Source organism: Triplophysa rosa, linkage group LG18, assembly GCF_024868665.1.
Source record: "Triplophysa rosa linkage group LG18, Trosa_1v2, whole genome shotgun sequence".
NCBI lineage: Eukaryota > Metazoa > Chordata > Actinopteri > Cypriniformes > Nemacheilidae > Triplophysa > Triplophysa rosa.
Window position 1 is genome coordinate 14690652 of NC_079907.1, and position 17127 is coordinate 14707778.

Sequence of the window (17127 nt, forward strand, 5' to 3'; positions counted from 1 at the left end):
CTGGTTGTTCCTCTGTTGTCTGTTGTTGATCGCGGAATGGGACCGGGTTGGACCTGCACGGTTTCGGCGGGTGGGGCTTCCTGGGTCGCGGGCTCTCCCTGTTCTTCGTGGATGTTGCTCGGTGACTTTGGTCGGGGTCACTGAGTGCAGCTATGACACGTCAGAGGAGATCTGGCCCTGCCGGCTGAGCCTGGTTTCTCCCGAGGTTTTTTTTCTCCATTATTCAGCATTGGAGTTTGGGTTCCTCGCCACAGCAGAGCAGTGCAGTGTTGGCTTGCTCACCGGGAGACTGCATTTATTTATTTATTTATTAGATATTATTTATTATAATGATCTTGCTTGGTCTACAAACACCATGCACTGTGCTGTGTTTTAACTTTCTGTGTTTTTCTTATTTGCTCCTGTAAAGCTGCTTTGGAACAATGCACATTGTGAGAAGCGCTATATAAATAAAATTGAATTGAATTGAACTGTCAGTACAATTGCGTGGGAACATGATGTTCCGAATATGGTAAGAGGCGTTACATTTCCGTGAAACGCATGCAGTATTCTACCAATCACTACGCACTGGTTAACTGGCCAATCATAGCACACCTCGCTTTTCAGAGCGATGAGCTTTGTAAAAAATCAGCACGTTTCAGAGAGGCGGGGCAAAGAGGAGATACAAACATGCACGGTATGTGGAAAATACAGCGTTTTTTAACCTTAAATCGTGTATACACATTGCATTACATCTAAAACAAACGATAATATTAGTTTTAGCTGAGTCATATGACCTCTTTAACAAGACATATTTCTCTGCATCAGAACATAGTAGAGACACGGGGGTTGGTTCGTTTCACTTTTGGCTCAGAGCATCATCTATTGGCATCTGTCAAGCCACGCCCATAGCAACCAAACAGATTAGTTTAGCAAGTTTAGCCAGACCTATATCTTTGCATCAGAACATTGTAGAGACATGGTCGGTTCGTTTCACTGGTGGCGTGGAGTATCATGCGAGCAAATACTAATCGCGTTACCATCATGCTAATAACAAACTAAGACCAGTTTTCTTTAGATTTTAGCCTGGTTTTCACAGACTCGGTTAACATAGTATTTGTTTTCCTCATGTTAAAATTTATTTAACCTAAACCCTTTTTACCTATCTATATATCTATCTATCTATTTTTTTTAATCTTCTGACTTAAATTTACTTCACTTTCAAGTCAGGCTTTCTCAAGCCGACAAAGTTTTTCACAAACTTTTACCTCATCTAGTTACCAAATAATGAAGAAATCCTTCCACACTCTTTAAAAAGCTTCCTAGGTTGAGACCTCAAGAAGCTAAATGATAAAATGCCCAAAAACCATTTTGCAAATTCTAGTGAAAGGGTGGTAACTTTAAAATAGTTTTGAATTATTGTGGGATTACACTTTATTTAAGTATCTGATGTTACAGTGTAACTATATATTTAAGAACTAAGTAATATTAATTAAGTACATGTACTTTCTATAGGGTTAGTTACATGTAATTATGCAAAAGTTATAGTAAATACTATAGTAAATGTGTTATGTGTAAAAAGGGCACTGTAAAATAAAGTGTTACTGTAAGTGTTTCCAAACTTTTGACTGGTACTGTGAGTTTTATACTTATTATATATAGACATTTTATGAAAGATAAACTTTGAATTCTGCAGAGTTCTGCATTGCTCTGCTTTGCTATCATTGCACAGTCCTGTTTACTCCTTCTCATGGCAGGTCACTTGAAAAGGAACCTCCTGCGTAAATAAATGACTACTCTGGGCTAAATCCTCCCCTCGAGCTTGCGAGACAGAAAATAACGAGATGGGAAGAGCGACAAAAAGGCTAATCCTATTACCAGCTCCAGCTGCAGCATGCCATGCTGGTGGCCCTCTAGTTGCCCTGATGTCTGGACCGCTCTCACCTCTTCCCCCATGGCTTCTTGAAGTCCCTTTTCCTGCCTTCTTTCCTGGTTATCATCTGCCTGCTCATTAGGCAGCTGAAACATCAAAAGAAGCCACATTACAGGCAAATCCCACACAGTTGTGCAGAAATCTGAGGGATTGGAAGCTTCTAGGTTTATACCTCTTTGATGCTATGATGCTTGGGATCGCCAGCATTTTCATTGCGACATGTGTCCTGCGGTTTTGCACGATCTGACAAGAAAAATTAGATGTTTGCGGTGTTTATTGTCAGTTTTCGAGATTTATACAAACTAGAGTTAGAAAGGACTCGGTCACCTTCAGTTATGGATTCAGTATCATTTAATCCGGCCTCAAGCGATTCCTCTTGATCTATCTGTGCACGCTCTTTTTTGAAGGTTACACGCATCACCTCAGTCTGCTCTGCCAAAATATCTGCAAACAAAATCAATCTTACTAAAGTCAGAATCTAAGCCATTGGTTAAATGTGTAAAAGGAGGTTTAAATTAAAAGACGTGGTAGTTACCTAGATATGTTGATTGGCAAAGCTGTATATTTTCTTTGGAACGGTTGGATTGCACCTGCAAGTGAAAAGAAACGGTAAGATTTAGCCGTGTAAGAGTTGATAACATCACACATTTGAAAAAGCAGAGGGGAAAAGTCACTCACAGACTGCAATGGATCAATACTTTGCTCTTTACGGCTCAAGCTGTGCCGAGCCTGATCCCTCATCTCCTCAACTTTACATGGTCTCTGCTGAACCAATCGGTTTTCCTCACTCAAGCTCGAGATCTGAGATGTAAAAAGCAATGTTTAAGAGAAATCTGATATAAATGACCATTAAACTGTACTGAAATCGAAAATGAAAGTAATCACCTGTTTCTGTAATTGTTCAATTTGCGCTGTAGCTTCACATAATTTCTCTCTGGCATCTGATCGCTCTTGCTCCAGCTGCTGCAATGAGCAACTCATGGTCTCCATTTTATTCAGTCCATCATTCACGAGATCTCTCGACCTGAAAAAAAATCAGCAAACCTTTTTTACCCAAGTTCCATGCTGTAATAATCCTTTAGTTGTTCCTAGTATTTATTAAAGTCCCCGTGAACCGGAAGTTGCGATTGTTTTTAGAATCAGAATCAGCATGATCTTTATTGCCAAGTATGTTTGCACATACAGGGAATTTGTTTTGGTGACAGGAGCATCCAGAACACAGAAACAGCAACAACAGTACACAGAGACCATAACACAATAGAATACAGTACACAATGATTTAAATAAGGGCCTATGGGTATAAAAAATTAAGAAATACAATACAATAAACATAAGATAAAGATATAGAGAGTGTAAAGCTATGTATGTATGTAAATATGTACAAGTAAAAAATAAGAATAGACTATTGTAGTACAAGGTATGTGCTATATACAGCAGAATGAATGAAATATAATTTACAGAAAAAGTTGTATAAAAATAGATAGTGTATTATCTGGAGGATATAATTAATATTGCACTTAATTATTATTGCACAGAGTTATTAATTGCACGGTGTGTAAAAACATTTAACTGTTCAAGAGGTAGATGGCCTGAGGGAAGAAGCTGTTTTTGTGTCTGGTTGTTTTGGTGCTCAGTGCTCTGTAGCGCCGACCAGACGGCAGCATTGTGAAGAGATGATGGCTTGGATGTGAGAGGTCCAGGGTGATTTTCTGAGCCCTTTTCCTCACTCTGGATATATACAGTTGTTGGAGGGTGGGCAGGGGAGCACCAATGATCTTCTCAGCAGTCCGAACCGTCCTCTGCAGTCTTCTGATGTCTGATTTTGTGGCTGAGCCAAACCAGACAGTGATGGATGTGCAGAGGACAGACTCTATGACAGCTGAGTAAAACTGTTTTAATAGAGTTTGTGGTAGGTTGAACTTCTTCAGCTGATGTAAGAAGTACAACCTTTACTGGGCTTTTTTAGCAATGGAGCCAATGTGATTGTCCCACTTCAGGTTCTGAGAGATGGTGGTGCCCAGGAACCTGAATGACTCCACTGCTGCCAAAGTGCTGTTCATGATGGTGAGAGGGGGGAGTGCAGGGGGGTTTCTCCTGAAGTCCACAATCGTCTCCACTGTTTTAAGCGTGTTCAGCTCCAAGTTGTTATGACTGCACCAGACAGCCAGCTGATCAGCCTCCTGTCTGTACGCACACTCATCACCATCCTGGATGAGGCCAATGAGTGTGGTGTCGTCTGCAAACTTCAGAAGTCTGACAGAAGGGTCCTGGGCAGTGCAGTCATTTGTGTACAGGGAGAAGAGCAGTGGGGAGAGAACGCACACCTGGGGGGCGCCAGTGCTGATTGTGCGGGTGCTGGATGTGAGTTTCCCCATTCTCACTAACTGCTGCCTGTCTGTCAGAAAGCTGGTGATCCACTGACAGATAGAGCCAGGAACAGATAGCTGGGTTAACTTTGTCTGGAGCAGTGATGGGATGATGGTGTTGAAAGCAGAGATGAAGTCCACAAACAGGATCCTCACATAGGTCCCTGGTCTATCCAGATGTTTCAGGACAAAATGCAGCCCCATATTAAGTGCATCCTCAACTGACCTGTTTGCTCTGTAGGCAAACTGCAGGGGGTCCAGTAAGGGTTCTGTGATGTCCTTCAGATAAGCCAGTTCCAGTCTCTCGAATGACTTCATGACCACAGATGTGAGAGCGACGGGTCTGTAGTCATTCAGTCCTGTGATTTTGGGTTTCTTTGGGATGGGGATTATGGTGGAGCACTTGAAACAGGAAGGAACTGTGCACAGCTCCAGTGATCTGTTGAAGATCTGTGAGAAGATGAAGGCCAGTTGAGTAGCACAGCTTTTAAGACAGGCTGGGGAGATACCATCTGGGACTGGTGCTTTTCTTGTCTTTTGTTTCCTAAAGACTTGGCACACATCCTCTTCACTGATCTGAAGTGCAGGAGGTGGGGTGACTGAAGGTGATAGGTGTTGTGTAGAGAGAATGTCAGAGTTGGTGTGAGGTGTAAAGTTTTACTTCCATATTTTGACACATTTCCGAGTGAAATGGAATTTCTAATGAGAAAAATTGTGGCCGTGGCTTTCGTCCTTCTCTGCGATTTGATTGGATGTATAAAAACAGCCGTTGCATTTTAAAATGGAACTGGCAGCAGATTGACAGTTGAATGGGAGGAGTTAACGGATGCTCTGCCCAAGCCGTCTAACATACGTCATTTAAGATGGATAGTCATTACAGGAAGGAAGTGCATTTTCAGATTTTAACTAAAGTTTACATGGATTAAAGTGAAAAAAAATCTTTTTTTCAGGCCAAGTCATATTCCTTTAACCAATAGCGTTTTAAAGGGAGATGTTTTGAACCACTTTACATAGTATTTCCAGTTTGCGTATTTTAAAAGCTATTTTTAATCTATGAAAAAAATATACTTACCTAGACAAATAATCAACCATCTATAACTTTTCAGTGCATTTTTGTATTTATCTTATAAGACCAAACAATGTTTTCTGAAACTCTTAATAATTAACAGAAAAAAGAAAAAAAAAAAAGGACCACTAAAGACCAAAAATGTTGTTTGAATATGTCTCCAGAGTGCTTTTCACTTTTTCTGCCTTTTGGCTTTGAAACCATATTCCTGAAGCTTGGCTACACCTGACACCCGTTTCAGTGTTTGACAAGCTACATGACTACTTTCAGTGTTTGACTAGCTACAGTGACTAGTTGCAGTGTTTGACTAGCTTGTCCAAGGCGACCGTTAAGAAGGTAGCATATCGCTTTAACATTTCCATAGTGACGCGGCACTGCGTATCATGTGACACACCGCAGAGCCACAGCAGCTGTATGACTGATGCATTGCTTTTACATCATTTTTCTTTTTTACTAAAAAAATTCACAAACTGTTAACTATGTCATGAAATATCTGACATTCCGATTGTCAGATATGTGCATGTGAATGTGTTTTGTTGTTTAAACACCTTTATAATGATCGCGTTAGTTGAGCTATAAACGGCCGCCGCCATGTTTGTTTCTGCCGTGGTCTGAGATCTGTCGGATTTACATCACGTGAATTCATCCACTTCTCTTAAAAACACAAACTAAAGTGATCTTAACAATTGCTTAAATTGCAGATACTGTGTCTGATCTGAATAAAACATCCGTCAAACTACATTTGAGGAGACTTCCATAGACATCAGTGTGTATTATGCAATCTCTAAATGTATTTTGTAGGCACGTGTATAGTATGTCTGACGGCTAAATTAAACATTATGTGGTTGAAAGCACTGCATAGTTGTGATATGTGACAGGATTGAGTCTGTCTCTGGCTCAGTGCCAGCCAAAGCGCGTAATGTTCTAATCACACCGGTGTGATCGTACGCGTCAAAGGGTTAACAACATTATGAAAAGTGAATTAAAGACATTAAGGACAGGCTGGAACTCTGCAATTGACGGAAATTCGTCGTAGACTCGCTGCAATTAACGGAAATCCGTCGTAGCGACGGAGAACTTTAATCCATGAATTTATGAGGGCACACAGATTTTAAAAAGATAATGTTTTTGTAATTTGTAATAAAAAGGCATTGTAATTTTTTATTTCACTGGGACTTTAAAGGCTGTCTCATAATAATAGAACTAGTCAATGCTCTACACATGGCAACGAGACAAAACTCCTCTGTAAACCCTAGTAAAAAAGCAATACATTTATAATACATAATACATGTATAATTATTTTATACTAAGTTTAGTTTAAATGTATTAACATACAGTTAGGGCCATAAATATTTGGACAGAGGCACATTTTTTGTTATTTTAGCTGTGTATCAATATGTTTTCGAGTTACAGTTTTATAATAGATATTGTCTTAAAGTGCACACTCTCAGCTTTATTTAGAGTGTATTCACATCTAGATTAGCTGAAGGATTTAGTAATTACAGCTCTTTAATATGAAGCGCCCCCCTTCTTCAAGGGACCAAAAGTAATTGGACAGTTGAATAAAAAGCTGTTTTATTCACATGTATGGGCTTTTCCTTAAATAATTTTGTCATAAATGAAGCATGTTAAAGGTCTGGAGTTGATTCTACATGTGGTGTTTGCATTTGGAAGCTGTTGCTGTGAACCCACATCATGGGGTTCAGGGAGATCGCCATGCAAGTGAAACAGACCATAGTTAGATTTTAAAAACACTACACATCCGTCAGAAAGATGCCAGGAACATTAAGAGCGGCCAAATCAACAATTTGGTACATTCTAAGAAAAAAACAACACACCGCTGAGCTCAGTAACAAAACAAACAATTTCTTTGTTCAACAGAACACGCAAAAGTTATTTTGAAAATGTTGTTAACTGTCCATTTTCATTTTGGGGTGAACTATCACTTTAAGTATAACTTTAGTTGGACCCCAGCACTACTTCTGCACAATTAAAGTGCATTAAGTACAAAATTAGTTGTTCCAAATTAGCAGACGTTTAGTAAACCAAAAATACAATTGCAGAATTTTTATAGTATATAAAATAAATTTTCAGTATATTTAGCATAAAATTATTATATTTTAAATACATTTTGGTATATTTATGTCAAATTACACTGCTGTGAATTATGCTTAATACTTAAAGAAATAGTTCACGAGAAAATGAAAGTTCTCTTATAATTTACTCACTCTCATGCCATTCCAGATGTATAAGGGTGCGTTTACACTTGGCATTAACATGCGATCTCGGTGATCCGAACAAGCAGATCGGATCTTCAGACAATCAGGACACAGCGCGTTTACACTTGTCAGCAAGTGGCTTCCACATCTGGATAATGTGATCGGATCTCTATAGTTTCCCGCCCATTATTTTAATAAGCCTGCAATTTAAAAATAGCCCCGGTGCGGGGAGATTTCACACAACACGTATAACGGGGAGGATGAGCATGTTACAGATTTGATACACCGCCATGTTGAACTCGAGGCAGCGGTGGGAAGTAAACCATGGTTAAAGCGATTAATGATCTTATATGTGAAAGTATAAGCAGCGGACGTTTGTAAAATGACAAACAACAGCTTTTGTACTTGAGCTGTGGCGGGTTTCACTAGTGCGCGCACACACACACAGACTCTAACGGTGTTTTTAAACACATCATTTGTTTATTCATGTCACAGACACATAAAATAATCACATAAGTAGGCCGAAGTTACTATGATCAAAAGCGACCACTTACATCGTTCTCGTCTATTTGGGTTGGTTCGGCTGAAAGTGACAGCGCGTCGTTTCTTTGGTCTGCGCCCTAAATAGCGTGTTTACTGACATCAGCTATTAGCAACACTATACAATCTTGTTTCTGTGTGTAAATGATATATACGGTGTATTCAGAGCTCCGTTTCAAGCTGCCCGTCTGCCGCTTAATCTGTTTTCGGGGACGGTACTTTCGAGTCAGATCCGTGGGCGTGGCTTGTTGGTTTTGACTAAATCTTTGGTGTTTCAAGTCTTACGAAACCTTTACCCTAACCCACACCCTAACCCTAACCTTACTCTAACCATCTAAACTACCTATGATTGTTAAAATTGATGAAAAAACACGTTTGGGTGATGACGTCAGACTCGAAAAAAGATGAAAAAACACGTTTGGGTGATGCCGTCAGACTCGAAACACCAAGGATTTAGTGCGAGCCGTACGAGACACAAGCAGCAGCAGCCCTCGGGGAACCGGAGAGTTGATTACGCCGTATAGGCTACAGTAAATACACAAACGTATGTTAGAAACAAGCTGGTATAGTGTTGCCAAACAAATCATGCGTTTTAAGCTGGCGCTGTGTGCGCGAGTCAACGCCATTCGTGGCAGTCACAAATACAGCGATGATACAGCTGAAGTGGTCAAGTAAAACATCTCGTGTGATTTGACATAAATCCTCTGTAGGTTAAAGTATCCATGATCATTTCGTGGGAAAACGAACGACTGTGCAACGTTCGTGAGCAAGAGTAAACTTTCCGCTGCATTTGTCAGCTGCTCCGCAGTCTGAGAGGCTTCGGACAGACGAGAGAATAATGATGGCGGGCGGGGTTTTCTGTGAAATTGTACCGGTAAATGTAGATAAGCTGTCTGGATTGCGTTTACATTACACTGAGATCCGATCACAATGCGTCCTCGACTACCTCTGGATCAGGACACGCTGATCGGATGACATTCCGATCAGAAGCGCGTTTACACTTGTCTTTTCAATGTGTATGTGGACAACATCCAGATACAGGTCGCATGTTAATGCCAAGTGTAAACGCACCCTAAGACTTCCTTTGATGAATTTATATTACAATGCAGTCATCTTCTAACATGGTACTCAAAATGGCCAAGCACAAATAAAGCACATACATTCATCATTAAAGCAATCCAAATTACTCTGCTGTTTAAAAAAAAAGTCTTCTCAAAGCAAAAAATTGCATTTTGAGAGAAAATTATTCATATTTGACTAAAAAATGATTAATATTCCAGCAATAGCTTCAAATAAGACAGCATGTCGACAACATCAAATCTCACTGGTTCTCGAGCATCTCATGACTAGTCATATCATATTGCAGTTGTTTCGTCACAAATCATACAAGCTAAGGTTTCAAGTTTTTGGGTGAGAATTAAAGAGATTTGATATTTGAATGTTTTTTTTAAGTTTCACCATGTTGAGTCTAGGGCTGCAACAACTAATCGATAAAACCGATAATAATCGATAATGAAATTCGTTGTCAACAAATTACATTATCGATTAGTTGGTCTGTGACGTCACTTGCGAGCTGCGCAGTTACAAATCAAGCGCGTCTTCTTCCCTTTTAAAATTACCGTTTTAGCATGAGCTGCGCAGTTTTAAATGTCAGACGTGGTTCTCCGTGGATGCGTCTCTTCGTGCAGCGCGAGATGCGCAGTGTGAAAGTCACACGTGTCTCTCCGTGCAGCGCGAGGTCGCAGTTTTAAATTCAGACGTGTCTCTCCGTGGATGCACTCCGTATGCGTCTCTCCGTGCGGCACAAGTTGCGCAGTTTTAAAGTCAGACGTGTTTCTCGGTGCATGCGTCTCTCCGTGCAGCGCGAGGTGCGCAGTTTTAAAGTCGGTGTCCTGTGCATGCGTCTCTCCGTGCGAGCCGAGGTTGCGCAGTTTTAAAGTCAACGTGTCTCTCGGTGCATGCGTCTCTCCGTGCAGCGCGAGGTGCGAGTTTTAAAGTCAGACGTGTTTTGCATGCATCTCTTCAAGCTGCGCAGTTTTAAAGTTTAAAGGGGAGAGGTGTTTTAAATGACAAAATTAAAGATTATATTAGTAAAACCCAATTTGTGGCGTTTGCACTTTGCAAAGTACATATAGGCTAAATACCCTGATTTGGTGGTTTATTTAGTTCAGAGGTGGGTAACGAAGTACATTTACTTGAGACTGTACTTAAGTACACTTTTTGAGTATTTGTACTTGAAGTATTACTTTTTCTGATTATTTTTTACTGTACTTCACTACATTTGAATGACAAATATCTCACTTTTCATGGCACAAAAAAATGATTTCCTAGGCCGACCCTCCTATGTGAAAGTATAAGCAGCGGACGTTTGTAAAATGACAAACAACAGCTTTTGTACTTGAGCTGTGGCGGGTTTCACTAGTGCGCGCACACACACACAGACTCTAACGGTGTTTTTAAACACATCATTTGTTTATTCATGTCACAGACACATAAAATAATCACATAAGTAGGCCGAAGTTCTATGATCAAAAGCGACCACTTACATCGTTCTCGTCTATTTGGGTTGGTTCGGCTGAAAGTGACAGCGCGTCGTTTCTTTGGTCTGCGCCCTAAATAGCGTGTTTACTGACATCAGCTATTAGCAACACTATACAATCTTGTTTCTGTGTGTAAATGATATACGGTGTATTCAGAGCTCCGTTTCAAGCTGCCCGTCTGCCGCTTAATCTGTCTTCCGGGGACGGTACTTTCAAGTCAGATCCGTGGGCGTGGCTTGTTGGTTTTGACTAAATCTTTGGTGTTTCAAGTCTTACGAAACCTTTACCCTAACCCACACCCTAACCCTAACCTTACTCTAACCATCTAAACTACCTATGATTGTTAAAATTGATGAAAAAACACGTTTGGGTGATGACGGCAGACTCGAAAAAAGATGAAAAAACACGTTTGGGTGATGCCGTCAGACTCGAAACACCAAGGATTTAGTGCGAGCCGTACGAGACACAAGCAGCAGCAGCCCTCGGGGAACCGGAGAGTTGATTACGCCGTATAGGCTACAGTAAATACACAAACGTATGTTAGAAACAAGCTGGTATAGTGTTGCCAAACAAATCATGCGTTTTAAGCTGGCGCTGTGTGCGCGAGTCAACGCCATTCGTGGCAGTCACAAATACAGCGATGATACAGCTGAAGTGGTCAAGTAAAACATCTCGTGTGATTTGACATAAATCCTCTGTAGGTTAAAGTATCCATGATCATTTCGTGGGAAAACGAACGACTGTGCAACGTTCGTGAGCAAGAGTAAACTTTCCGCTGCATTTGTCAGCTGCTCCGCAGTCTGAGAGGCTTCGGACAGACGAGAGAATAATGATGGCGGGCGGGGTTTTCTGTGAAATTGTACCGGTAAATGTAGATAAGCTGTCTGGATTGCGTTTACATTACACTGAGATCCGATCACAATGCGTCCTCGACTACCTCTGGATCAGGACACGCTGATCGGATGACATTCCGATCAGAAGCGCGTTTACACTTGTCTTTTCAATGTGTATGTGGACAACATCCAGATACAGGTCGCATGTTAATGCCAAGTGTAAACGCACCCTAAGACTTCCTTTGATGAATTTATATTACAATGCAGTCATCTTCTAACATGGTACTCAAAATGGCCAAGCACAAATAAAGCACATACATTCATCATTAAAGCAATCCAAATTACTCTGCTGTTTAAAAAAAAAGTCTTCTCAAAGCAAAAAATTGCATTTTGAGAGAAAATTATTCATATTTGACTAAAAAATGATTAATATTCCAGCAATAGCTTCAAATAAGACAGCATGTCGACAACATCAAATCTCACTGGTTCTCGAGCATCTCATGACTAGTCATATCATATTGCAGTTGTTTCGTCACAAATCATACAAGCTAAGGTTTCAAGTTTTTGGGTGAGAATTAAAGAGATTTGATATTTGAATGTTTTTTTTAAGTTTCACCATGTTGAGTCTAGGGCTGCAACAACTAATCGATAAAACCGATAATAATCGATAATGAAATTCGTTGTCAACAAATTACATTATCGATTAGTTGGTCTGTGACGTCACTTGCGAGCTGCGCAGTTACAAATCAAGCGCGTCTTCTTCCCTTTTAAAATTACCGTTTTAGCATGAGCTGCGCAGTTTTAAATGTCAGACGTGGTTCTCCGTGGATGCGTCTCTTCGTGCAGCGCGAGATGCGCAGTGTGAAAGTCACACGTGTCTCTCCGTGCAGCGCGAGGTACGCAGTTTTAAATTCAGACGTGTCTCTCCGTGGATGCATCTCTCCGTGGATGCGTCTCTCCGTGCGGCACAAGTTGCGCAGTTTTAAAGTCAGACGTGTTTCTCGGTGCATGCGTCTCTCCGTGCAGCGCGAGGTGCGCAGTTTTAAAGTCACACGTGTCTCCGGGATGCGTCTCTCCGTGCAGCGCGAGGTACGCAGTTTTAAAGTCAAGTGTCTCTCGGGATGCGTTCTCCTGCACAGAGTGCGAGTTTTAAAGTCCGACGTGTTCTGCATGCATCTCTTCAAGCTGCGCAGTTTTAAAGTTTAAAGGGGAGAGGTGTTTTAAATGACAAAATTAAAGATTATATTAGTAAAACCCAATTTGTGGCGTTTGCACTTTGCAAAGTACATAATAGGCTAAATACCCTGATTTGGTGGTTTATTTAGTTCAGAGGTGGGTAACGAAGTACATTTACTTGAGTACTGTACTTAAGTACACTTTTTGAGTATTTGTACTGAAGTATTACTTTTTCTGATTATTTTTTACTGTACTTCACTACATTTGAATGACAAATATCTCACTTTTCATGGCACAAAAAAATGATTTCCTAGGCCGACCCTCCCCTCGCTCCCACGTTTGGGAGAGACTATTGTCAGTTGCTTCTAATATGACACACATGAATCAACTCACCAGGTGTGTTAATTATGGAGACATTCACAACATTTTGGGAGAAGGCTAATGAGTTCAGTTGTGTATACTTTTCCCATATCTGATTTACTTATTATAAGCAAAAGATGTAATTACATTTTATCAGATTAATCGGGAAAAAAAAATCGTCCAACTAATCGATGATCAAAATAATCGTTAGTTGCAGCCCTAGTTGAGTCACATATAAGATAACATGGCTGCATTTATATATGATCTAATTTGTTGGTGTTCAGGTGAAGAAGAAAAGCCATATACATCTGGGATGGCATTAGGGTGACTAAATTATGTTTGGATGTTACAGTAATAATGTTTGTGTGAGCTAAATCTTTAAAAATATAAAATAAAGAAAATGTAAGGTGAAATAAAGTAATGATAAAAAATGAATGTAGTACTAATAAAATATCTTGCTGACTACTTTTCAGGACAATTAAAAACTGTGGTGTATATTAAAGAAGAATCTCATAGTACTTAACAAAAAGTGATCAGAAAGTCTGAATACAAAACAAGGACCTACTTGAACAGCTCGTGGGCTTTCTTCTCAAGTTCTGTGTTTTTGTGAGCCAGTTCCTTCTGCATCTCATTTATTCTCTGCTCGGTTTCCTCACTGGCCTTAGAAAGCTGCTGCTCTACAACGGCTCTTGCTATGTTTAGAACCTCATCATTCTGGTTCAGTTCGCTCAGCACTTGCACAAGTTGTTCCACCAGAGTTTTCCAGCGCTCATCTCTGGTGCCCTGATCCTGTTTTCCCAGCATCCCCTGCTGTTGTTTCAGAGCATTCAGCTGTACCACCAGCTCCGAGTTGCTTCTTATTCGGGCCGTGTTGAGCTTCTCTGCTTCATGATGGCTCAGTAGGCTCTTGTGCTCCTGCACCTGGGCGTCACACTCGAGCTGACTGCAGACTTCTTCCAGCTGGCACATTTGTACTCTGGTCTGGCTGAGCTCCTGCTCAAGGTCGGCAATCCGTCTGTTCTTCTTCTGAGATGGCTCCACCTTCTTCTCAAATTCATGACGGAGTGCCTCCGTTTCGCCACGGGATGACTGGTTAGCACCAAGTTCTTGACGTAAACGATCCACCTCCGTCATTAATGATTTGATAGTTTCAGACTGACCGCAAGACCCTTCTTGATGTTTCTTAATCTGAGATTTGGCTGCATCCAGTTCTTCCGAAAGCTCATTGGCCACCTTCCCCTGACTTTGCAGTTCCATCTGAACAGTTTTGAGCTGTGAGCTCATGTCTTTGGCCGCTTGCTGAAGTTGATGCAGCTCATTGGCAAGTGCTTTGTTTTCATTAGTGACTTTGGTGACCTCTGCTCTCTCCATCACCAAAGAGGAAGCAGTGGCTTCATTTACATGTGTCTGCTTTGCCAATCTATCATTGAGATCACACACTTTCTTCTCCAGTGAACTTTGCTCGTGTTTAAGCTCATTCAGTTGCTCATCTTTCATTTTCAGATCTTGAAGGAGCTGTTGAATTTCCTGGGTCAGTATTTCCTCCTCTCTAGGAACACCATCTTCATTCGACATACACGTACAGTTATTTCTCAGATGAAGGATTTCCTCTTTGATGGTGTCAATAAAGGCCCTCTATATATGTATGGAAACACGAGAACAACAAGGGTCATTACAGACAGAAAACAAAATGTCAAGCAAAGTGACATAATGCAATAATATGTACACATTAAATGTGGTTTTAGGGCTACTGCATCTCCTGTTGGTTCATAATTCAAAAGGATTTTTAAGACTGCAACAAATTACTTTTTGTCTTGTTTTCCAGAATAAATGTCTAAAAATTATTAAATCAAGAATTCTTAAATCAACAAATTTTCTTAGATTGACCTAATTTATTTATTTATTACAGTTCATTTGAATGCTCACCATAGTTAAATGCAAGTTATGAAAATGTCCTAAAGATATCAAATTAAGTTCTGATAATGAGATGTATTATTTATTTATCTTCTGGCTATATCATATGTATGCAGTAGGAAGATAGACAACAAGTATAACAATGAAGTATGATTATATGCACAAACAATGAGAATACAATATATGACTGGTGTTATAAACTGGTGTTCATCGCTCTTTACTCTATTAGATGCACATTTTTCGTGTGTTGAGACTCTCTGTCTTTAGGTTTGTTTATTCTCACGCTTGTCTTTGCACTGCGAGTCTCTGATGACTCCACATGCGTCTCCCAAAACGGGGGGTTTAGAAAGCAATCTGACTTCTGAAATACATGAGAATGAGCTTTTTTAATATGCACGCACAGATGCCTGCACCCCTGCACGAGCACTTCGGGTGAGTGAGAAAGCACCGGACTGGAGCGAATCACAAAACTACAGAGTGAAAAAAGGTCAAAAGAGTATTTGATTTGTTACTTGGTTGTGGGTGCATTAATTCACATGTTTTTTCATAATAATTCCCAACTTAGTTAACCACGCCTACTTATTTACATTCCGTGGAGTACAATGAATAGAATGTTAGAATAGATGTTAGAATAGAATAGGAGATGTTCCTACGGTTGACATTTTATTCCACGGTAACGGCATATTCCGTAATTCCCTATTACAGTATTTGTAGATCAGCACTGTTTCTCACAGATCTTCCCATGAAGACAGAGCATGGCTAAATTAGACTCCTAGATATCCTAAACTTACATCTTTAGTAGCTGCCTCAACATTTTGGTCCAAAGTTGTCTGTAACTTGGAGATCATGTCATCTTTCTCCTGACAGATTGACATCAGTTCCTGACATCTCACTTTCTGGTTTTCATAATTTTGAAAGAGACAACAACAAACATCAGTACACACGCACTTCATTTAAAAAAAAGTCAATTTCCAATAACACCAGACACGAGAGAAAATGTCAAGTTAAGAATACCATTTTTGCCTCCTGAAGCTGGTCATTTGATTCCCGCGCCTGAGCACACATTGCTTCAAACTCTAAAAAGAGAAAGCAGAATTAAACGCATGTCATAAGACATTACAATTTTACTTATTAAGGCAAGTGAACGCACCTTTAGTTTTAAGACTGAGAATATGTTGGCTCTTGCCAAGCTGCTCGGTCGTATCTTCCAGCTGTGTCTTCAGATGATTGACTGTTTCGAGCAAGTCGGGAACGTTTGTCAGACATGTCTGTACTGCCTCTGCATCGCCTTTTATCTTAGTTAGATCATCTTGCATTGTCTCAATGATGCTGTCCAACAACTTAATCTCAGCCTCCTAGAATGAAGAGAAGAAACAATATTTTTAAATATAGTATTTTAAATATAACAGTGGTTGTGAATGATGCTCGATTTTGTCCCTTTTTTGTTGTTATTCGATAAAAGCTTGCGTTCACCTTTGCAGAATTCTCATTAGAATGGTCAGAGTTTATTTCTCCAATGGTTCTGTTTACCAGATTCTTAAGTATCTCAAGCCTCCTGTCTGCTCTTTCCTCAACAATTTCCTTTTCTCTTTGGAGACGTTCACTGAAAAAAGCAACAATGCAAATGAAATCCTCTTTGTAAAATAGTTTTCAGACAGTTTCTATGCTAAAGTGTTGGCTTTACTTGTAATCCTTCTCCATGTTAGAAAACAGCTCCATGAATTCTGCGGTGACTTCTTCACGAATTCGAGATTCCATGGCCAACTTTTCAGACTCGTCTTTGGACAGCTTGTCTTTGAGCTCTTCGATTTTCATCTGAAGCTACAGCAGACATTTTACAGCTCAAATTAATATCAAAAAGCAACTTTTTATTGAGAATTATAAAAAAAATAGTGTTTACTGAATACCTCCTGCAGCTCTTGACTGTCTGCAGCATCTAGCACAGTTTCTTCTTCCATGCTCTCATCATCACTCTCCACTTCTTCCTCACCCATGTCATCATCTTCATCCTCCTGCACATCCTCTAGGCTCATCTCCCAACTCATCAGTGAGCTTCTCCTGGTCCAGTTCTTCTGGTCAGCATTATTGATAATCATGGACACATCTCTTGCAGATCTCTTAGCCACGATGGTAGGAGCTGGTTTTGGATTGAGGACCACTACCTATAAAGGCCAAAGTGTAAAAGTGCAAAATAAATAAAC

At 40.2% G+C, this 17127-nt stretch overlaps 1 protein-coding gene across 3 annotated transcripts in view; it reads right to left on the bottom strand.

The window, feature by feature from the left end:
* Window positions 1-17127, bottom strand: part of kif20bb (kinesin family member 20Bb) — a 38062-nt gene that overhangs the window by 16872 nt on the left and 4063 nt on the right. For 2 of the 3 annotated variants that reach the window (XM_057358209.1, XM_057358208.1), the window contains exons 13-25: window positions 16834-17088; window positions 16611-16747; window positions 16400-16529; window positions 16077-16281; window positions 15941-16002; window positions 15718-15822; window positions 13578-14647; window positions 2798-2936; window positions 2591-2713; window positions 2448-2502; window positions 2240-2356; window positions 2085-2155; window positions 1858-1998 (exon numbers count right to left, since the gene is read on the bottom strand). In XM_057358209.1, coding sequence (XP_057214192.1) covers window positions 1858-1998; window positions 2085-2155; window positions 2240-2356; window positions 2448-2502; window positions 2591-2713; window positions 2798-2936; window positions 13578-14647; window positions 15718-15822; window positions 15941-16002; window positions 16077-16281; window positions 16400-16529; window positions 16611-16747; window positions 16834-17088 — 2610 coding nt within the window. The remainder of the gene's footprint in view (window positions 1-1857; window positions 1999-2084; window positions 2156-2239; window positions 2357-2447; window positions 2503-2590; window positions 2714-2797; window positions 2937-13577; window positions 14648-15717; window positions 15823-15940; window positions 16003-16076; window positions 16282-16399; window positions 16530-16610; window positions 16748-16833; window positions 17089-17127) is intronic. The other variant, XM_057358211.1, reaches the window with a different exon arrangement.